This window comes from Rhinatrema bivittatum, chromosome 1 (genome assembly GCF_901001135.1).
Source record: "Rhinatrema bivittatum chromosome 1, aRhiBiv1.1, whole genome shotgun sequence".
Classification (NCBI taxonomy): domain Eukaryota; kingdom Metazoa; phylum Chordata; class Amphibia; order Gymnophiona; family Rhinatrematidae; genus Rhinatrema; species Rhinatrema bivittatum.
The window spans coordinates 488,790,421-488,814,058 of NC_042615.1; the positions used below are offsets into that span (position 1 = coordinate 488,790,421).

Sequence of the window (23,638 nt, forward strand, 5' to 3'; positions counted from 1 at the left end):
ATGCCCTTTTATCATTTTGGTCGCCCTTCTCAACCGAGTGTCTCAAATGTGTCATCCTGCTCCTGCACAGTCCCTATAAACGTTCCTGCAACTATATTGTCTCTTTCTAGACTGGAACACTTGTCACCAGATCCACTGTAGACTGACTCTTCTATTACCTAGCACAGTCCCTTCCCCCCTCCCTCATCCCTGATGCCAGTAGGTCTAAACTAAGGTTTACTTTGCACCTCTCCTATATAGCGTGTGGTTTCTAAGGGACATTATTCTGCGCGGTTGTGCGGGTGATACTTTCGGTAGATCATCGGTGCTTTCCTAATACCGGAGGCTCACTGACCGCTGCGGGCCCTGTCCAAAACAACAACTCCCGGCATGCACAGTGCCGTTGATGTCACTCGAAGATCGGCCATGGGCCGGTAGCGCGCTGCTGTGCATGCTGGGAGTTTTAGGCGCGGGTAGTGGTGGGAAAGATGGCGGAAGCTGTGTGCAGTGAGGTGGTAGCCCCGGAGGCCGCTTCGGCTTCGGCCTCCCTTCCAGTTTCTTTCGGCTTCAGCAGGACAACAGTGCGGAAGCTACTGCCAGGAGCGGAAGAGAGAGAAAAGGAGGAAAAGGATTATCTGCATGCAGTGGAGGGGAGAGAGCTGCAGAGGTGAAAGGGAGACCCCAGGAGAGAGAAGTGGTGGTGGTGGTGGTGGAAGGGGAGCCTTCAGATATAAGCGGGAGACCCTGGGAGAAGGGAAAGGAAAAGTGGGGTGGGAGAGATGCAGAAGTGAGAGGGAGGTCTGGAGGGAGGGGGAAAGCCGGGGGGAGGGAGAGATGGGAGGAACTGCAGAAGTGACAAGTGAGCTTCGGAGGGGGAGACCTGTAGGATGGAGACGATCATGAGGGTGGGAGAGAGAAATGGAGGTGACAGGACCATTCTCGGGGCCCTGAACTCAACATTTACATGAGAAAGACACATAGTAACAAAGTAATAATAGTAGAAAAGAACCAAACGGGCCACCCAGTCTGCCCAACAAGCTTCTTATGGTGGCAGTATTTGCGGCGCCATGCAGGTTAGCCCCTATGTTTCTCTTAAAGGTAGCAACTGGCGCTCTGTGCAATTATTCCCAAACCTTAAGATAACATTTACAAAACTGTACTGCTAGCAACATTTTACTGCGTGGTGAGCCTTCTTGAAAATTGAGGTAGTGCTGACGTTTTGCTTATGGACTTCGCGTTAGAAGCAGTCCTGTCATTTTTCACTTCTGTCTTGAGTATCAGTACCCCAGATTGTAAAAGTCAGGGCCCATGTTGTTTGTCCTCTGAATCCAATTTCTCCTCCACCCCTCATCGCCATCAGAGCAGAGAATGTTATTCCAAACCTGGGTTTCTAGTACTGCTGTAGTAACCAGTTTGTATTGTTAAGTTTTAGTTAACATTCTTTCATTTCAATTTTCAGTGTTAATCCTGTTGAGGCACCCAAAGAACTTATGATTCCCTTAATCCAGAAGAATCGATGGCAAACTCCTAAACCTGCTCTCTGTTATAATAAAGAGAAGGGAGAGCAGGAGCAGGGTCCAGAGGATGGTGTACTTTCTCAGGCAGTGAAAGAATTAATACAAGGTAATATAAGACATATTGGAATGTTGGTAAACTCAGTTTGTGATTCAGATGTTTGGATGACTTGCAGGTCAATACAGTAAAGTGCGGCTGCGGTTACTCTGCTCCTAACCCGCTTTCTACCCACTTTTCGGCTGTGTTAGTCCAACCCGCAATACACTATCCCCTTTAACCTACTCTTACCGCGTCCTTAAATCACCGGGTAACCCCTTCCGCCCCCGGCATGTATATTACATGTAAATGATCGAATTAGCTATTCCCTCCAATACAGTAATGCGCGCCCCGACTATCACTTTTTTACTCTGCCGTTTTGCCGCGCGTTAACCTGCTAACTTACCTCCTACCCTTACCCCTGCGTTAGAGGCAGGGGTAAGGGTAGGCGGCAAACTTTCCCCCAGCCCCCGCGTAGCCGCGCGTATCTTATAAAATCCGGGGTCGGCACGCGCAAGGGGGTGCACATTTGTGCAACCTGCGCGCGCCAAGCCCAGCGCGCGCTGCCTGTTCCCTCCGAGGCCGCTCCGATTTCGGAGCGGCCTCGGAGGGAACTTTCCTTCGCCCTTCCCCTCCCTCCCCCTACCTAACCCACCCCCGGCCCTATCTAAACCCCCGCCTACCTTTGTCGGCAAAGTTACGCCTGCTTTCAGCAGGCGTAACTTTGCGCACGCCAGCCAGCAGCCCCGCTCCGTCCTCCGGTCCCGGGGGCTGGTCTGGAGGCCTCGACCACGCCCCCAGGCCAGCGCCACGCCCCCGAAACGCGGTGTCATTTCGGGAACGCCCCCGGACACGCCCCCTCCTGCCCCTTTTCAAAAGCCCCGGGACTTACGCGCGCTGGCGGCCTATGCAAAATAGGCGTGCGAGGGCCCTGCGCGCGTAAATCCGGAAGGATTTAGGCGTGCGAGGGCCCTGCGCGCGTAAATCCGGAAGGATTTAGGCGTGCGAGGGCCCTGCGTGCGTAAATCCGGAAGGATTTAGGCGTGCGCAGGCCTTTTAAAATCCGCCCCTATGTGTTTGGAAATTTCTGAAATTTAAAATCCCTTTCTATTCAAGTATTTTCACTTGAAAACTATGTAAAATTGCATAAATAGAAAAAAAATAAAGTAGCACTTATTTGAGGAGGTGCTGAAAGGGGTTCAAGATCTAAAAAGTTTGAGAAATGTTACATATTGAGGTCCTCTAGTCGCATTTCCAGGGCTTTTGCTGCAGACACTGCACTGTTTTTTTCTCAGATTGTTTGTTTTTATTTTGTCTCTATCTTTTTGGAGGAATGATTTCTAGAACTGCACATGGCACTCTAGATGAGGTCTCGTCAATGGTCTGTACAGAAGCTCTAGCACCTCCTTTATTTGATTCATTATGTCTCTCCTTATGTACCCTGGTATTGCTCTGGCCAATGCCTTGTTTTTCAACCTTGAGATTATCACATGGAGGAAAAGTCCACGGCTTATTCTTGAGATAAACAACTTGGAATCTGTCTACCCCTTGGGATCCTGCCAGGTACTTGTGACCTGGCTTGGCCACTGTTGGCCACAGGGTACTGTGATTGGACCTTTGGTCTGACCCAGTATGGCAAGTCGTATGTTCTTATGTACATCAGTGCCTCTGTCCTATCATTTATTGCGCCCTTGAATTTCTGCACCCTAAATGCTTGACTTTATACTTTTTGAATTGAATCCTACATATATCTAGCATTTGACACTCCTCAAGTGTTCTTAGATCACTTCTCATTTTGTCGTCTTCATCAGGAGTGTCCTCTCTGGCAGTTTCACTTATGAAAATATTGTCTAGAACCGGCTTCCAGGCTGGTCCCTTGAGTTAGTCCACAAATCTCTTTTCTTGAAATGAACTTGATTTTCCACTACCCTCTGTTGTCTATCTCACAACCTGTTTCTAATCCCATTAGTAACCTTGGGATCACCCCTAAACTGCCCAGTTTAAGGTGAATTTTAAAAGCTCAACACGCACATTAATTAAGGGATGCGCAATATGTCTGGCTCGCACGTGCCAAGCGGATTTTAAAAGCTTACCCAGACATCGCGCGTAAATTCCTCAGCGCGCATATCTCAGAAGTTTTCAAAAGGGACAGGAGCGTGAAGCTGAGATGTGCGTGTAAATATTTATGCGCTCCAGTGTGCACTGATGCCCCCTGCCGCGTAACTTTACTTCAGCTATGAATGCCGTACAAGTTATAAAATAAAGATAAATAAGCAGATCAGTGGGCTTTTAAGAATCTGAGATAGCTGAGGGATGTCAATGCTATTAAACCAGGGGGGTGTGGAAAAAACTATCTCTTAACTGGGGACAAACTGGTAAAACTGGAAATGGTGTCGGTGTGCACCCCTTTTAAAATCCCCTATTTACGTGGTGGAAAGTGGCATTTCCGCACACTTGCATGTGTCCACTTAAAATTTGGCACACGTGCGCGTGGCCAGGCTATTTTGTAACATGCGCGCAAGTTATAAAATAACTGCGACCCTGGGCATAGGCTGATGAACATGTGCACCCGCATGTGAGTTTGAAAATTACTGTCTAAATATATCAGCCTTATTCATGCAGCCATACAGGATATGATAGGTGTAGAATGGGATTTTCCAGATTCTGCATTGAGGAGTATGAAGTCCTTATGGGACAGCGTTAAAAGGTTTACTGAAATCAAGTATACCACATCCACTGCTCACTCCTAATCTAATTCTTTGGACACACAATCAAAGAAACTGATTAGATTTCTTTAACATTATCTCTATCTGGTAACATCAAGCTACCTTGTATCCTGCACTCTGTTGGATTCAAGATACTGAACTATCTTTTCCTTTAGTAATGAATCAATTAATTTACCCATCAAGGTCAGATGTGGAAAGACTGTAATGTATTGGTTTGGTATCTTGAGGTAACTGTAGTATGTTGTGTTGGTGATAGATTGCTTGTGGTATGTGTGTGGATGGATTTGTTTAAGTTGGTGATTTTGGTGGTTATAAGGCATGAGCTAAGTGAGCTAAGTTGGTGACTTTTGTTTCCCTAATGCTAATTTTTCTTGACCTGTTGAATTTCAGAGTCAAAGAGATCCCTGGAGGTTTGGGAGGGTGGCCCTAAGGATGACCCAAACTTGCTGATTCCTCTTCTGATGCAGAATCGGGTCCCAAATGGTTATGAGGATGGGGATAAGGTGGATGTGAGCCTGCGACCGGAATCGGTAAGAGGCTTCTAGCATATGACCACATTGTTATATATTCCTTTAGGAAGTGATCTGGCAGGCCTGGCCATTGTGAATGGTGGGTGGGAGGAGGAGGATACTCTGCAGAAAATCACCATTCAAAAAAAAGATTCCTGTTCATCCTGTCAGACCAGTGCAGACAAGTGGGACTTGTTCCTCTCTACCAGTTGATGAAGGCAGAGGGAAAGCTTTGTCCTGATGCCCCCTCTTCCCTATATAGCCTGGTACACCAGGGAAGATGTCAGTAGTTCTCTGCCTCCAGCAGATGGTGGGAGTTGTCTGGTCCAGCAGAAAGACTAGGAGGCTTCTGGAGCAACGACCTTGCTTAAAGTTGATTTCCCCAGTAGTAGCCAGGTCGAGTCAGGGGAAAATAAAAAGGAGGTAACTGATCTTTGTTCCCCGGTGCAATCAGTTTCTAAGGGACCTGCATTTCTCCAGGGAAAGTACTACAAAACAAACAAAAAAAAAAGGTGGTTGCACCGGAGCCGTAGTGTACAGGATCAAAGTAGTGCCTTAGACCCATGATGGTGATTTGGCCCTTTGTTAGCTGTTCTGGTGCTTCCCCCGCAAGTACGGGCAGTGTGGAGCAAGGTGCATCCTGAGTGTCGGCGGCTTCTTTTGTGAGAATTGAGATGGGGCTAAGTGGAGGAGTGAATCAGGAGCTGACTGTGTGGTCCTTTCAGATCAGCGGGCTCTTTCAGCAGCCATGTTTCCTGCTCTGCTAGAGCTAGGAAATTCAGCTGTGCGCCGACCCAGTCATTCCTCTGTAGCGTCAGGGTCCTTGCACACTGACCCCACAGAAGATCTGGAACCTCAAGGGCCTAAGGAGGCTAAAGGGCTGGAATTTTCATCAGAATTTGTGCTTATAAGGCACAAAAATGTATTGTGAAATGAAGGGGAGAAAGCTTCCAGAGGGAATGGCTGGCAAGGGTCTCAGATTACTTCCTAGGGAAGGGGGCTGTCAGGTAAAGAAGCCTAGGCTGCAGTCAGTGCTGGATAAAACTCCCAAAGATCCACTTTTGGAGAGGGATGAAGGAGCCTTTCATTGAGACTCTTTGTGAGGAATAGGAGGAAGAGGAGCTGTCCTCACTGGGAGATGATGCAGCCATTGGGTGGTTTAGAAGGCAGGACCTTAAGTGCCTTCTGAGTTACACAGTTGCTGAGTCTGAGCAAAGACCAACCAAAGGAGGAGGTACCCAAAGGGAATGCAATCCTGGCAGGCATCAGAAATCCAGCCAAAATATTCCTTATTCATACAACCATACAGGATATGACAGGGCTGAATGGGATTTTCCAGATTCTGCATGGAGCAGCATTCATGAAGTCGATGGAAAAGCTGTACCTGATTCAGTAACTGGAGAAAGAGTGCCTATTCCGGATGCCAAAGGGTGGACACTGTGGTAACAGCAGTGGCAAAGAAAACAATCCCAGTAGATGAAGGGTCAGCATTGAAGGACTGTCAGGATAGGAAAGTTATAAACTTCATCTGGTACGCAGTGTGTCCTTATTTGGAAGAAAATGATTTAAAAACAGTAGTCCGTTCTCTAGTTATGTAACTTTTGGACTATTGTAATGTTCTCTTTTTTGGTTTACCACAGACCACCTTACGTGCCCTCTAATATGTACAAACTTCTGTGCATGAATCACATCTGGGACTCCCTTATGACAACACATTTCACCAATATTGAATCAATATCATTGGTTGCCTGTGGCTTGGCTGATCAGGTTTAGGGTTCTGCTTATGCTTTTTGAAGATTTTAATGATCTTGTTTCTTCATCTTTTAATGCTGCTTTGAAGTTATATCAACGGAATCAGTCACTACGGTCTGCCTCCCAATTTTTGCTAGATGTTCCTTCATTCAGATTTATTAGTTTAGAAAAATCACATAATGGTTTGTTTGCTGTTCAGGGCCCTTTGGTTTGGAACTCAATGCCTGCTGAGGTAAAGATGGAGACCTCGTTACTAAAGTTCAGAAAGGTGGTTAAAACTTTTTTGTTCAAGCAAGCATATAATCTTACGTAGAATATAATATATCAGTGATTATCCTTGAGGTTATGAAGTGGTGGTCCTGGCGGGTTTTTTTCTCATACATGATGCAATTACTGAGTTTTTATTACTGAACATGGTTTATTGCAGTGAAGAAATGATAAAAGAAAGATTTGTTTTATTTTATGTTTTTACTTTATTTTATGTCTATATGTTTTTATTATGTTTTATTCTGTTTTGATTGTTGTATAGTATTTAATTATCAGATGTATGTTTTATCTCTGTTTTATTTTAAACCACCTGTAAATTCTGATAGGTGGTATATACATTTTTTTTAAATATAATAAGGCGGAATTGCTACTGAAGAAGCCCTTTGACGTGGCCAGTCTGCAATGCAAGAAGTGATATGTGGAGGATATGTGCTGAGTCCAGCAGCCTTTTTCGCTGGACTTTGTTTTGTTTCTGCACGAGGCCTATTTGGCTAAGCAACAGGCCTCTTGGGAGCGAATTTGGCCATCTGGTGGACAGGATAAGGGGTTTCAATCGGCTCAATCCTCGACAAAAGGCGGTAGGTCCTTCTCAGTTGGGACTTCCTGAGGAGGATTCTGAGGGGTCAGTGGATTCCCCTGTGTGCACAAGGGATTCTACGGGGCTTGATTTCCAGGGGATCCAGGTCCCAGAGGTGATGATCAGTAAGAGGGTCAGGACCAGGTCCCGGTTTTTGACAGGAATGACCCAAAAGTGGTCTATTTGTTCCAGCAGGAGGAACTGGGACCCTAAATTCCTCAGGCTCTTCTGGATCTTGGGGTTCAGGTACCCCAGGAGGATTCAGATTTGGAGGGGGCGGATCCAGTCCTGGATGGGCTTGAGGGGCCCAGCAAGAGCTTTTCCTTATCACAAATCCGTAAAGAAGCTGGTGGATAGGGAGTGGGGAGCTCTCAAGGCAAGCCTGAAGGTGGGTAGGGCTATGGCAAAACTGAACCCCCTTACCCGAGCAGACATTAGAACTTTTTGCCCTTTCTAAGCTTGATGCTGCAGTCTCTGCAATTACTAAGAAGACGACTAGTCCTGTGGCGGGGTCTGCAGTGTTAGGACATGCAAGACTGGAAGATGGAGGTGCTTCTTAAGAGGATTTTTGAGGTGTCCACTCTAAGCCTGAGAACTGCTATTTGTTCTAGTTTTATGCAGTGAGCTTGTCTGTGCTGGGTTCAACAGCTGCAGGAGAGTCATCCAAGTTCCAGTGACGAAGTGAGCACAGTGGAACGTGTAGAGGCGGCAGTGGCCTGTGGGGCAGATGCCTTGTATGACTTGATAAGGACGTCATCGAGAATTATGGTGTTGGCAGTCTCGGCCAGGAGACTTATGGATACGCAACTGGTCTGCTGATGTGTCCTCCAAATCACAGTTGAGTTCTCTGCCGTTTAAAAGTAAACTTTTGTTTGGAGAGGATTTAGAGCAGATGATGAAGAACTTGGGCAAGAATAAGGTACAAGGCTGCCTGACGATAAGCCTAAGGACAAGAGTTTTTTTCAGGAGTGGTCCCGGTTTCGGAATAGTAGGAGAACTCGTCCAGCTAGACTACTGTCGGCCACAGAAGCAGTCCGCATTGCGAGGGTCGGTCCTTTCAAGGAGGCCGTAGACCCTTCTGTGACTCCGCAGGTAGTGGTGCAGCGGGAACCAAGTCCTCGCAATGAGGTGAGGCAGGTACACTCAGACATTCCTTGTATAGGAGGCCACTTAATATGGTTTTACGGGGAGTGGGCCAAAATTATTCAGGATCAGTGGGTCCTAAGCGTTGTCAGAGAAGATTACGTGTTAGAATTTGTGCACCCCGGCAGATTTGTTTCTGGTTTCCCCTTGCGGTTCGCTGGTCAAATGGTTAGTGGTACGGGACACGCTTCACAAGCTGCGCCAGTTAGGGGCAATGATTCCAGTACTGCGGGACGAGTAGGGAGGTATTCCATTTATTTCGTCATCCTGAAAAAGGAAGGTATAGTTTGCCCAATCCAGGACTTGAAAAAGGTGAACAAACGCTTAAGGTTCCACAGTTCCGTATGGAGACTATAAGATCGGTTATATTGGCAGTTCACAAAAGAGAGATCTAACGGAGGTGTACCTTTGATCAGATCACCAACGATTTCTGCAGTTCCTGATGCTGGGTCAACATTTTCAGTTTCAGGCCCTGCCCTTCGGGTTGGCCACAGCTCCAGGGACTTTTACCAAGATTATGGTAGTGTTGGCAGCGGCTCTCCATCAGGAAGGTGTTTTGGTGCATACTTATTTGGATGATTGGCTGATCAGGGCAGAGTTGGAAGATCTTAGTCCTTGGTTGGAGCAGAAAGTGACAAGGTTACTCAAGTCTCTTGGCTGGGCAGTGAACGTGTCAAAGAATCAGTTGGTGCCATCACAGTCCCTGGAATATCTGGGTGCCCGGTTTGATACGCAGTCGGGCAAGGTTTTTCTCACAGAGGACGTGTTCAGAAGCTCCAGGGGCAGATTTGGCGTTTGCTGCGGTGCCGATGCCTAGGGTCTGGGACTGTTTGCAGGTCCTAAGCTCCATGGCGTCAACCCTGGAGTTAGTACCATGGGCATTTGCTCATTTAAGTCCTATACAGGGGGCTCTTTTGACTCTGTGGAATCTGCTCTTGGAAGAATTTCATCTTTCCTTGCCACTAGAGGGAGAAGCGAGAAACTGACTTGGTGGCTGCTACGTGCCAGTTTGATGCATGGTGTGGATCTCGAGGTTCCAGATTGGGTGGTACTTACTACCGATGCCAGTCTCTGACTGAGAAGCAGTTTGTCAGAATCAGTTCACTCAAGGTGGTTGGTCTGGAGAAGAGGATCCCTGGTCTATCAACCAAGGTAGTGAGATTACCTTACAAATTTTTCTTCCTTTGGTGAAGAGTTGGTCGGTGAGAATTCTTTCCGACAATGCGACAATGGTGGCGTATATCAATCAGCAGGGCGGTACCAAGAGTTGAGCGGTAGCTCCAGAGGCCTAGAAATTGATGCGTTGGGCAGAACTTCACCTGGAACGGATTGCGGCATTGCACATTGTGAGAATTGAAAACTTCCAAGCAGATTTTTTGAGTCGCAAGCTCTTAGATCCGGGAGAGTGGGAGCTCTCAGAGACTGCGATGCATCTTATCTGTGAGAGGTGGGGTCCGCTGAACATAGATCGAATGGCAATGCACCGGAATGCCAAGGCGGTTTCCTTTTTCAGTAGGCAAAAGGAGCATGGGGCCCGAGGGTGCCGATGCTCTAGTAGTGCCTTGGCCTCAGGGGGATACTATTATATGTTTTTCCTCCATGACCGCTAATAGGCAGAGTGTTTCGAAGGATAGAGACATCAGGGCGAAGTGGTCTCGTGGCTCTGGAGTGGCTATGTCGGCCGTGGTTCGCGGATCTAGTCAACTTGACCGTGGATGGGCCGATTCGCTTCAGTCATCTAACCGGCCTCCTTAGTCAGGGGCCCATATTTTCAGACCAGGCTACTCACTTTTGTTTAGCGGCATGGCTTTTGAAAGGAGGCATTTGAGGCACAAAGGCTATCCCAAGGCGGTGATTATGACACCTTTTACAGGCTAGGAGAAAGTCGACCTGTCTTTCCTATGTGAGAGTCTGGAAGGTCTATGAAGCCTGGTGTACAGCGCGTGGTGTATGGCCTCTGGAGGCTGAGGTTGTAGATGTCTTATCCTTTCTGCAGGACTGTTTGGTCAAGGGTCTGGCTCTAAATTCTCTTTAAGGTTCAGGTGGCTGCTTCTTCTTAGAGGGAAGATTGAAGGTTCTTCATTATTGTCTCATCCAGATATTCGTTTTCTACAGGGTGCAAAGAATTTGCTTCCTCTGGTGCGGAGAGTTTGCCCACCTTGGTGTCTTAATTTTATCCTCAAGGGTTTGTATGAGGCTCCTTTTGAACCACTCAGAAGGCGACTCTTAAGGATTTGATGCTTAAGGTTGTTTTCCTGGTGGCGATCTGTTCAGCTAGGAGAGTTTCTGAGTTACGGGCCTTCTCATGTCGTGGTCCCTTTCTTAGGATTTCTGACTTGGGAGTGTTCTTGCGTATGGTACCTTCTTTTTTACTGAAGGTAGTTTTGGCGTTTCACATGAATCAGACAGTAGAGCTTCCAGCTTTTCCAGAGGTGGACGCTTCTGCTCTCCACGCGTGAGAGCTTAAGTTTTTGTATGTAAGCAGGGCATTAATAACATATCTGAAAGTTACTAATGATTTTCGAAGGTTGGATCAACTTTTGTCCTATGGAGTGGTCTGAAAAGAGGTATGCAGGTGTTTAAGGCTACCATTGTGCGTGGCTTAAGGAGGCTATTGGGTCGATCTACATATCCAAAGGTCGTCCAGTTCCTGAGGGGTTATGTTCTCATTTGACGCGCTCTCGGGCTGCTTCGTGGGCGGAGGCTCAGCTAGTTTCTCCTCAAGAGATATGCAGGGCAGCGACTTGGAAGTCACAGCATACTTTTGCAAGACACTGTCATCTGGATGTGGGAGATACAGGTTCTTGATCCTTTGGCGAGAGTGTTTTGTGAGCGGGACTCTCCAGGTCCCACCCAGAGTAGGGAGCTTGGGTACATCCCAAAAGTCTGGACTGATCTGGATATGTACAGGGAAAGGAAAATTGGTTCTTACCTGCTAATTTTTGTACCACAGATCAGACCAGAACCCGTCCGATCTTTGGAGGGGGAGAGTCATCCGCTCATTCTATTTTCTGATTTTCTATAATGCAGCTTGTGAATAGGGTAGAGTTTTTTTTATGAATTTTATTATCTTGGGCTTTGATACAGTTGAATACTGAGGAACTATAGGTGGCACTTGAGGCTGGGAGTCAGTAAACTTTTCTCTGTCTCCATCTGCTGGTAGGGAGGCAAAACCCAGGAGTCTGGACTGATCTGTGGTACTACAGGAAAAAAATTAGCAGATGATAACCATCTTTCCTATATACAGGCAGACTTCCTAAGCTGACGGATTCTAGACCCAGGGGAGTGGGAACTAGCCAAATAAGTCTTCAGTCAAACAGTGGACAAATGGATGTGTCCCAGTGAGGTCAAATAGCTATACACAAAAATGCCAAAGCGAAATAATTCTTCAACTAAAGAAAAGAATTAGGAGCCAAGGGGGATAGACACACTGACACAAAGGTGGCTGAGACACATACATATTCCCACCTTGGCCAATAGTGGAAAGAGTACTGAGGAGGATCGCAGACCCTTTGGAGACAGTTATCTTGGTAGCCCCAGATTGGGCAGGTTGCCCAAGGTATGTGAATCGGAGCTACTAAGATTCAACCAGGGTCTATTGGCCAATGGCTTGTAACTGTGGAGGATCCAACACCATTTTATCTTACAGCATGGCTCTTGAAAAGAGGAGACTGTTGAGACCAAGGAAGATTTCCACCTCATTGACATATCAGAATTTGGAGGACTTTAGAAAGGTGGTATAGGCAGAAGAAACTGCTACTTTGTTAAAGCACAAGATGGCCACTATTTTGAAATTGCTCTAGGACAGACCAGACAAAGGATTAAAGGTGAATTCACTGAGGGTTCAAGCTCTGTGCAAGGGTATTAGGCGAACCTTCTACCTTGCGTGCCCCCCCCCCCCCCCTCAAGTCCAGGCCCTGGCCCCGAACTCCCTTTCCCAAACACAAGTAAAAATTATGCAACAATAAAATGAAATATAAAACAATAATAGTTAAACCACACTAATAAAAGGAATATTTCAAAATAGCAGTCAAATAGTGACATCCAATAATTAAAAACGCAAAAAAAAAGTTCTAGCTCCAAAACAAAAATTGAAAAACAGCACGCACATCAAATATTAACACCCAGTGATTAAAACTACCAAAACTACCTGGGAACTTTTGATCTCCAGATGCCCTGAGATTGTCATGGATTAGTTGATGGGGTGGGAAGTGGGGGTGGTTGTGCACACACTTTCACCTTTCTTTCATATACCCACCCATAATTATACACTTTTGTTCTTTCTCACACACCATTGCACAAAGGCTGTCCTATACATGCACACATACTTGCTCTCTCGCTCTCACATGCTCTCTCCCTCACATACACATGCCATTATTCACTCACAGGCCCCTTTTCTCATACACACACTTAGGTTCCTTGTCTTATTCACACATATACATTTACAAAGTTTCCCTCCCTCTCATTAACACCATCACTCTCTTGTACATACACACACAGTCCCTCTCACTCACACACGCACCCTCTTACAAGCTCCCTCTCTCTCTTTCACACTCATACACATTCCCTCATGAAGGCTCCCTCTCTCTTTCACACACTCACACAAACCTTCCCTCTGTCTCTTTCTCATATAGACACTCTCTGTCTTGCACACACACACACACACACACACTCCACCCCCCTTCACACAGGTCCCCTCTCTTTCTGGAACATACACCCTTATACAGGTTCCCTTTCTCTCTCTCTCACGCACTCACACACACTCCCTCACACAGTCTCCTTCTCTCTATCTCATGCACACATACAAATAAAGGTGCGGCTTGCAGGCTGCCGAGTCTGCCTCTCTTGTCCGCAAGCAGGATGGGCACTACTCGCAATGCCCTATATGAACCCAGAATGATCCAGACTCCTAAGTTTTGCCTCCCTGCCAGCAGACGGAGACAGAAAAAGTTTCATTGACACTGAATATAACTAAGTGTGCCACCTGCAGTCCCTCAGTATTTCTCTGTCTCCAGCAGATGGTAGATGGTGTAAAACCTACAATCTGAAGAGAGAGAGAGAGAGAAAAAAAAAAGATTAAAAGACAAGAACATTTCTGGATCCTCCCAGAGGGTTGTGAGGTCCTGGTGGGGCCACCCCCCCTGGTTTGAGGTGGACGAACATGGGGTTGGTGACTTTCTGACAGCTCGGTCCGGAGGTCCTTGAGGTGGACATCTGGTGGTCCAGGTCCCTCATCCCTCAGGAGACAGCGGAGGACCCTGCTGGCATTTCTGCATTGTAAGCCCGGTGGAGCAGGGAAGTATCCCTTTTATATGGTTATCCTGGGCTGGGTCACTAAAATTTGGTGAAAGGGGATGAATATAGCAACTGGTCTAGCTCTTTTCTGATCTGCCTTGTGGCCTGTGCTCCTGGAACCGGAACCTCTACACCAAAGGAGAGTATTGGCTTCTATGTATCTTATTTGTTCTCAGAGAGTAAAAAAAATAAAATAAAAGAGAACAAGGAACTAGTTAGAGGAATCTTGCAGCATTGGGGTTCCAGGGGAGCTCAGCAATGGGGTTTTTCAGCAGCTTCTCTGCCTGTGGAGGAGATCAGGTGTTGGCTCCGTGACGCTGAGGGACTGTTCCCTCTGCTTTCAGTTGAGGTGCTGGTGGTACCGTGTGTGCGGGGAGGAACAGCATACACGTGCGGCAAAATCAGCATGGTGTTCGGGGGTCTGTGTCGAGCATGGCCTCACTGGTAGAACAAGCCTCGCGGGTGACTGGTTCTAGCACTGAGGCTTTCCCTGTCAGTGCAGAAATGGCAGCTGTTTTCGACTCCCTAACAGTGTTGATGGCAGAGGCAGGGAATCGGTTCCTCAACTAGTGCCGGCAGTTCCCTGTCCCGCGGAGGTGCAGAGAGGCAATTGCACTAATGAGGAGTCACTGGTCTGGTAGAGATCTTCTGCTGGTTTTAATGTGCTTTTGTACATAGCTTGTTTAGCAGAGCAAGCAGCAGGGAATGCTGGCTCTTGGCCCCAGTCTCCATGGATTCTCAGCCTGTCAAGAGACATGAGCTTGTTGAGAAGCTCTTCAGACCTTGGGGGGCGCTGTTCGCCGCGAGACGGGGTGGTTGCTAGCTATTGAAGCTCCCACTCAGCTTTTTCCCTGAACAACATTTTTGCCTTGAAAATTTACAAAAACCCGAATCCTGCCACAGCACAAGTTTGGGCAAGAATAGCGGACAAAATCAGGGGAAAAGGAGCGCTGATCGCCGCGGGACAGGAGAGCAATTTGCGTTTGCTTCTCCCTGACCGCCATTTTCGCTGCGGGGAAAAGAAAATATATAAATCCAAGTAAGAACCCGGCCGCAGCACCAGATCAGGCCAGAGTTGATGGGACATAAAAGGGGAAACACAGGAACACTGTTTTGCCGCGGGAAGGGAGAGCTGCAATAGTTTGAAGTCCCCACTCTGCCTTCTCCCCTGACTGCCATTTTGCAGCAGGACAAGAAACAAAAAAATGTCAGGGCGACATAGGATAGCTGTGGGTATCTGAGATTTGTGCACAGCTTCCCCCCGGACCACCGATCTCGCCACCCTAAATTCTTACTACCCCGAATCCTGCCGCAACATCTGATCGGGCAGGAGTTGTTGCCTCTGGAAATCCACAAAATGTAAGAGGAGCAGTTTGCGGAGGGGTAGGGGAGCTGAGGGAACGTACAGCCTGGGCTCAGCTTTTCACTGGCCGCCATTTTGCCGTGCAAACATCAGCGGGGAAGCGAAGAGGGGGCACAGAAGTCGGAACCTCGCTACAGCCTCGAATCGGGTGAGAGCTGCCATTTAAAGGAGACAAGCACCCATAAACATTTAAAAAAGATAAAAAGTAGGCAATAGGCACTCGGGGGGGCTCCCTTCTCTGCGGCCTCTTCTCCCCCCCTGCTCTTCGCTGCGGGTGGCAAAAACGGATATAGGCCTAAATGCACTGAAGGTACAGGCAGGCTTTGCTTAGCCACGTGGTAGGCTGCAGCAGTGGTTCTTTTCCTGTGTATATAGGGGTGTGCGCGCATTCTCACCGTGTGGCGGTTGCATGCGCAGGGACCTGTGCATGGAAGGCCAAGGCCTAGATTTGAGCACGTACGTCTGCGGCCTAGACTTGAGCGCATATTTGCATTGGTACTTGTGCGTGTAAGGCTGCGACCTAGACTGGAGCATGTATTTACACGGGTACTCATATATGTACAACCATGGCCTATATGAGCACATATTAGCCAATGTACTTGTGTGTGTACGACCATGACCTAATCTTGAGCGCGTAATTGCACGCATCCTGGGGGGGGGGTATGCAGGTACGCCCAGATGGAATTGGTATGCATGCAGGAGGCCGCCTAGATCCGAAGTTCAGGAGATCTAGGTGCTGGGGATGTGAGGCTTGCCATCTGATAGCAATTCAGTCCTCACTCTCTTTCTGTTTGTAACAGTGCTATTTAGATGCTCAAAGCGATTTGACTACTACAGCTTTTGCCCATGTTGCGACATCCCCTCTGCCTATGGTTTTTCTGAAGGGGAGTGGGAGGCGAGGCAAAGGTCCGTTCTCCTCCTTCCTTGTTCCCGAGGGCGAAAGGTTGGAGGGAGCAAGTTTGGGCCTATGGGCTTCAGTATAGATCCATCCCTCTCCTCCTGGGTGGAATGTTTCCAGGACTTGCAGACCTTTCTGCAGGGGGCGCCCAGCAAAGTCGAAGCAACCTATTATGTAGGGATTGTGTACTTGGACCTCCCATTTGTCAGTCAAAGCGGACATATGCTGCAAGGAGGCTGTCCCTGGTATTGTTTAATGGGATTGGATCATGAGATATTGGAGGATTCCAATGGGGAATTGGCATTCTCATCTCTAGAAGTGGGATAAATTGCATATGATTTGAGCCTCTTTGGGCTCTGCTGAGATTTTTTTTTTTCTTCACAGGGATGTCTTGCTGAGTTTGTTGGCTCAGACCCTGAACATGCTTGGTGTAACTGAAAGACAGTTTTAAGTTAAGCGTTCTGTTTCTTTTCCCTGTATCCAATTCAAGAAATATTGGATTTAAAGAAAGTAAATGCAGCTCTCAAGGTTCCCCATTTCCGATGGAAACTCTGAGGTCCGTCATAACGGTGGTACACAAGGGAGAGTTTTTGGCATCTCTTGCCTTGAAAGAGGCATATCTGCAAATAGCCAGGCTACAGCTTCAGAGATTCCTGAGGTTCATGATCCTAAAGGTACATTTTCAGTTTCGGGCCCTTCCCTTCGGCTGGCAATGGCTCCATGTACCTTCACCAAGGTAATGGTGATGGGGACGGCGACATTGCAGAAGGAGAGTGTGTTGATGCATCTATGTCTGGATAACTGGTTCATTCGTGCAAAATCAGAGGACCTCTGTTGACAGTCAGTACAAAAGGTAGCAATGTGCTTGAAATCTCTAGGGTGGGTGTTGAACCTAGCAACAAGCTATTTAGACCTCTTTCAAACTCTGGAGTTACCTGGGAGTTCAATTCAACACACTGATGGAGAAGGATTGCTGAAATTGCAGAGTCCGATTAGGCTTCTTCTAGAGCTTTTGGTGCCCAGGATCTGGAACTATTTACAGGTCATGGGTTCTATGGCATCGACATTGGAATTAATGAATTGGACATTCGCACAAATGCGGCCTCTGCAGTGGGCTCTTCTCTTCTACTGAAATCCGTTAATGGAAGAATTTCATCTTCCTCCTCTGTTAGAGGGGGAAGCCAGGGACAGTCTTTCGTGAATGCTTACTTGCACCAGTCTTGAGCATGGTCAGAATTGGAGGTTCCGAATTGGGTAATAGTCACCATCGATGTAAACCTCTCTGGATGGAGGGCTGTGTGGCAAGATCAGTCAGCACGGGGCCAGTGGTTGAAACAGGAGGCCTCATGGTCTATCAGTTGGTTAGATGCGAGAGCGGTGCATTTCGCGTTGCTTCCCTGTTTGCCAAGGTTATGCGGCCATCTAGTTCAGATCCTATCAGACGATAATAGGATGGTGATGATGGTGGCCCACATCAACCGTCAAAGTAGAACCAAGAATCAGGCAGTGGCTCGAGAGGCCCAGGAGTTGATTCTCTAGGTAGAGCAGTATTTGGAGTGGTTGACAGTGTCTCTCATTGCCAGAGTGAACAACAGGTGAATTTTCTCAGTTGGAGAAAGTTAGACCCCAGGGAATGGGAGTGGTCGGAGGCAGCGATGTGTCTCATTCACGGAAGATGGGGGTATCCCGATCAAAGAGAACACCAAGGCATCGCGGTTTTATAGCTGCTGAACAGAACACGTTACGGAAGGAATCTGGGTACTGGTGCTGCTGGAGACTTGAGGGATTTTTCTTTGTCTTCCTTCCATGGCCCCTGGTGGACAAGGAGATTACAGCGGATAGAGAAACATCCGGCAACGTGATCCTGGTAGCTCCAGAATGGCCACATTGACCATGCTTCCCTGATGTGATCAACATGGCCATAGATGCCCCTGAGGTTTGGACATCGGTTGACTCTTTTCCACCAGGGCCTAATATTTTCAGGACAAGAGGCTCACTTCTGTCTCACAGCTTCGCTTCTGAGAGGAGACGACTGAGATGGAGGGGATATTACAAAGTGGTTATTTCCACCTTATTGCAGGCTAGGCGACCTTCTACATCCTTAACGAATGTGCAAATTTGGAGGATCTTCGAGTTCTGGTCTGCTGTGAACAGGCAATTGTGTCATATTTTGGCTTTTCCACAGAAAGTTCTCTGTCAAGGGACTGGCCTTTAATTCTCTGAGAGTCCAGGTAGCAACATTGGGTTTTCTCCAGGGTAAGGTGTAAGGGTATCCTCTGTCCGCACATCCGGATGTTAAACAGTTCCTTCGGGGAGCTAAGAACTTGCGTCGTTGGGTGCGGAACATTTGTCTGTCTTGGAATCTGAATCTAGTCCTTAGAGCAGGGGTCGGGAACCCATGGCTCGCGAGCCAGATATGGCTCTTTTGAGGGCTGCATCTGGCTCGCAGACAAGTGTCGCCATACTTCGCGGTTCCCCGCTGACCCAGCTGCTCCCCGGTCCTCCCCCGCCCGGGCTTAAAATGCTGTCAGCCCGGGCGGAACGCGGCAGGACAGCTGGAGTCAGCGGCACCGGCGTGCTCTCTTCTCCTCCCCCCCCCCCCGCGGCCCGGAAGAGGAAGTGGAGAGCATCGGGTGCCTGCGCGGGAAGAAGAGACCACACTAGCGTGGTCTCTTCTTCCGCGCAGGCACCCGATGCTCACCACTTCCTCTTCCGGGCCGCGGGGGGGGGGGGGGGGGAGGAGAAGAGAGCACGCCGACTGGAGTCATCCGGGTGCCGGCGCGGGAGTCATCGGGTGTCAGCCGGGTGCCAGCGCTGGAGTCATCGCGCAGGCACCCGATGCTCTCCACTTCCTCTTCCGGGCCGCGGGAAGAAGAGAGCACGCCGGTGCTCTCTTCTTCCCGCGGCCCGGAAGAGGAAGTGGAGAGCATCGGGTGCCTGCGCGGGAAGAAGACTGCAGCGCGGCTCGGAGGAAAATGAAAATCTTCAACCGCGGCCGATGGGACTCCGCCTTCGCCTCCGCGAGGGCTGAAAATGAAGGAGGTTAGCGTTGGGAGGTGGCTGCTGCTGCCGCGAGTTCCCGGGGGGGGGGGGGGGGAGAGTGAATGAGCGAGCAAGCATGTGTGTTTGAGATCCTGTGTGTGTGAGTGAGAGATTGCATGTATGTGAATGACTGAGAGCCTGTGTATGTGAAAGAGAGTATGTCTGTGATTGAGATCCTGCCTGTGAGAGAGAGAGCATGAATATAAGTTTACCATTGGGAACCTGTATGTGTAAGTTTGTAATTGAAAACCTGTTTGTTTGAAAGAGTGTGTGTGTATGATTGAGATCCTTTGTGTGTGAGAGAGATCATGTGTATGTATGATTAAGAGCCTGTGTGTATAAGTAAGAGAGAGATCATGTGTGTCTGTGTCTGATTGACAGCTGGTTTAGGTGATGGAGCATGTGAGTATGTGATTGAGAGCCTGTGTTTAAATGAGAGAGAGAGAGCATGTGTGTCTGTGTGTGATTGAGAGCTGATTTAGGTGAGGGAGCATGTGAGTATGTGATTGAGAGCCTGTGTGTAAATGAGAGAAAGAGAGGACATGTTTGTAAGCATGTGAATGAGAGTCTGTGTGTGAGAGAAAAAGACAGCATGTATTTATGTGATTGAAAGCCTGTGTGTGTGTAAGCGTGAAAAGATAGACAGCATGTGTGTAAATGTGTAATTAAGAGCCTATATAAGTGAGAGAGAAAAAACATTTGTATATGTGAGTGACTGAGAGCATGTGTGTATAGGTGTGTCATTGAGAGCCAGTGTGAGAGAGAGCGCTGGTATGTGACTGAGAGAGGAGAAAGTTCCAAGCAAACCACCCCACCTCCTGCTAATTCAGAACAATCTCAGGACACCTGGATATCAAACGTTCCCAGGTATGCAGAGCAAAAAAATGTTTGTATCCTTATTATTTTTCATTACTGGGTCTTTGTGTCTGCTATTTTGAAATATTTTGTTGGTATCTGGAAATGTTTTATATGAGTTTTTAATTATTGGATATTCCACTCATCAGCTGTTTCGAAATATGTTCTTTTTGTTAGTACAGTTTTACTGCTGATGATTTTATATTTCTTGATTTGTTTTATAAGGATGTGTGATGTTTCTTTTTTCCTTTGTTACACTGCATACAGAGACTCTGGCTTGTTGCAGTTTCCAATTCAGTTTTTGTCTGCATGCTTCTTGTTATGCGTTTTGGTCTCTTTATTCTATGTTAGGTGAGGGACAGCACGTGATTCAGGTGAGGTTTTCTGCTGGCGTGTAGTTTCTGTGTAGGACTCTATAGCAGCCTGACTTGGTCCGTTTTCCTAATAGGAGATGTATTGGTGTCTTAAGGCCTGGTGTAATATTTTCAGAGACTTATTGTACTTTAAAAGTGTGATCTTACATAAAATGCACACATTTACTTGTATTTAGTTTTAAACATATTGTATGGCTCTCATGGAATTACATTTTAAAATATGTGGCGTTTATGGCTCTCTCAGCCAAAAAGGTTCCTGACCCCTGCCTTAGAGGATTGTGTGAGGCTCAGTTTGACCCACTAAAGAGAGCTACAGTTAAGGACTTGATTCTTAAAGTGGTTTTCTTGGTGGCTATTTGTTCAGTCAGGAGAATTTCGGATCTCCAGGTGCTGTTGTCCCTCCCTACAGATATCAGATTCGGGGGGGTATCTTTATGCATGGTGCTGCCTTTTCTGCCTGAGTTAGTCTCGGCGTTCCATCTTAGTCAGACAGTGGAGCTTCCAGCTTTTCCGGATTTGGATTCCTCTACACCTCATGTGGGAGAGCATAGGCTCTTAGATGGGAGGCTTACATTACTGAGGTATATAAAGGTCACTTATGATTTCCGTAGATCGGATCACCTCTTTACTGTGGAGTGGTCCAAAGAAGGGAAGTAAGGCTTCTAGGGCTATAATTCTGCGGTGGCTGATAGAAGTGATCGAGTCGACTTACCGCCCACTGCCAGGGGGGTTTAGGGGTGCACTTGACACTTTCTTGGGCGATTTTCTGGGCTGAGTCACAACAGGTGTCTCAGCATGAAATTTGCTTGGTGGCAGCTGGGAAGTCATTGCACACTTTTGCTAGGCATTATCGCTTGGATGTCGGGGTTCCGGCTTTCGTGTGCTTCGGTGAGTGTTCTACAAACGGATCTCTCCAGGTCCGTTTCCCCCCCCCCCCCCCTCCTCCCACCCCGAGTTAAGGGGTGCTTAAGTGCATCCCAGGAGTTTGGACTGATCCAGGGAAAGGAAAATTGGTTCTTACCTGCTAATTTTCGTTCCTTTTGTACCACATATTAATCCAGAGACCCATCCGTTTACTGGGGGGGGGGGGTGGAGTCCACCGCTTGTACTATTGCGGAGTTGGAGGTTTTCAATACTGATCGCTTATGTTAAATTTGGGAAATGAGTTTTCCATTGTGTTTTTGAGCAACTTCACCTTCTTCCGGCTTGTTGGAGGGGAGGGAGTTTTCTTGGAAGTTTGCTTAGAAATTTGTTTGTTATTGTCATCTTGGCTTGAATACAGGTCATTACTGAGGGACTGCAGGTGGTACACGGTCTCCATCTGCTGGCAGGGAGGCAAAACCCAGGAGTCTGGACTGATCTGTAGTACTAGAGGAATGAAAATTAGTAAATAAGAACCAATTTTCCTATATTGTTCTGCTGATTAATTTTGTGTTGTCTTTTTGTTTTTAATAATTGTATTTTTGTAAGGCATCTGGTTGCCTACAGGACAGGGAAAAAAATGAAGAATTGAATTAAAGTAAACACTAGATACAAGAATCAAAAGTGGAAGTGATTCTGACCACTCCATCCACATGGCATCTGCCTTTGTGCTAGGGCCTGCTGCATCAGGACCCATGTGTCATCTGGACATAATTCATCTCAAGTCTGTGGCCTGGAAGTTGACAGATTCCTGAGAAAGGAGGAGTATTCTAAGCAACTCGTAACTTTTTACCCAAATCTTGTAGATGTATCTATTAATAGAGCATATAATTCTGTTTGTAAAAGGTTTTCCAGTTGGCTCAGGAGGATACTATAAAAATCACTGTGTTGGGAAAGTGAATCCTTGGGCTGTGGTGTGGTTAGCACAGTCGGTAGAGCGAGTCCATATGGCCCACACCGACAACTGGCAGACTTAGCTTGATTGGGACTAACTGGAGCTTCACCTATACCAACTGTCTCCCCCATAGTTTGAGCCCCTTGGGTTCTAACAGCTGGCAGGTCTTAGGAGGGTCCCTGGGATAATAACCAAAGAGCAAGAATCCAGGTCAAGACAACGGTCGGGGTAGGCAGCAGACAGCAAAATCCAGTAGATAGGCCAGAAGTCATGGCAGACAGCAGATCCAGTAGACGGGCCAGAGGTCATGGCAGACAGTGAGATCCAGTAGACAGGGCAGAGAGCAGACAGTGAGATCCAGTAGGCAGGGCAGAGAGCAGACCGCGAGATCCAGTAGGCAGGGCAGAGAGCAGACTGCGAGATCCAGTAGGCAGGGCAGAGAGCAGACAGTGAGATCCAGTAGGCAGGGCAGAGAGCAGACCGTGAGGTCCAGTAGGCAGGCCAGAAGTCATAGCAGACAGTGAGTTCCAGTGGTTGGAGCAGGCAACAGACAAGCAAAGATGAGGTCCAAAACAAGGGACAGGTCCAGGAGACAATCATATGAGGGTCAGAGAACAAGCCGAGGTCAAACCAGAAAGTCAACCCAAGGGAGATAGGATGAGGACACGGGCAAGCCACAACAGAGAGGACCAGGACTGGACAGGGGAGGCAGACCAGAAAACAGAACCACAGCAGAGAGCAGGAACACTGGCAGAGAATGCAGGGACAAGAAACATGCACTGAGGAGTAGGTCATTCAAAAGAACTGTTGCCAAGGCAAGGAATACAGGACTGAGTGGGTTTAAATAACTAGAGGCGGGTGATGTCATCCAAGTGCGACTGCAATAAGTTCCCATCTAGGGACGTATATTATGTGTGTTCTTTGGCGCGTATGCATAATGGCGTTGTTTTGGTGGGAGGAAGCAGCTGGATGCTGGTAATTTAGAACATAAGAAATTGCCATACTGGGTCAGACCAAGGGTCCATCAAGCCCAGCATCCTGTTTCCAACAGTGGCCAATCCAGGCTACAAGTACCTGGCAAATACCCAAACACTAAGAAGATCCCATACTACTGATGCCGGAAATAGCAGTGGCTATTCCCTAAGTAAACTTGATTAATAGCAGTTAGTGGACTTCTCCTCCAAGAACTTATCCAAACCTTTTTTAAACCCAGCTACACTAACTGCACTAACCACATCCTCTGGCAACAAATTCCAGAGTTTAAGGTATCCCTGCAAATGTTTGATTAAATTTCAGAATTCTAAATATTTGTTTTTTGAGCCGTCTCAGTTACAAGCTTTCCTGGACTCTCACTCCTAAATTATTTTTTTCTTTCCGAGGGGTCTCGGCACTTAATTATAATTAATGTAGGGGGTAACTTAGTAATTGACTTTTTCCTTTTTATTTCCTTTTAATCGTTCAGTAAACCTCTTGGTCTCCCCTATTCCTTTC

At 47.5% G+C, this 23,638-nt stretch overlaps 1 protein-coding gene across 1 annotated transcript in view; it reads left to right on the forward strand.

Moving 5' to 3' along the window:
* Nucleotides 1–359: 359 nt before the first annotated feature.
* The window catches only part of GPKOW (G-patch domain and KOW motifs), a 40,039-nt gene continuing 16,760 nt past the window's right edge, over nucleotides 360–23,638 (forward strand). Inside the window, exons 1-3 of the mRNA XM_029608197.1 lie at nucleotides 360–646; nucleotides 1,439–1,602; nucleotides 4,647–4,786. Of these exons, the coding sequence (XP_029464057.1) occupies nucleotides 468–646; nucleotides 1,439–1,602; nucleotides 4,647–4,786 (483 nt within the window). The 5' untranslated portion in view covers nucleotides 360–467. The remainder of the gene's footprint in view (nucleotides 647–1,438; nucleotides 1,603–4,646; nucleotides 4,787–23,638) is intronic.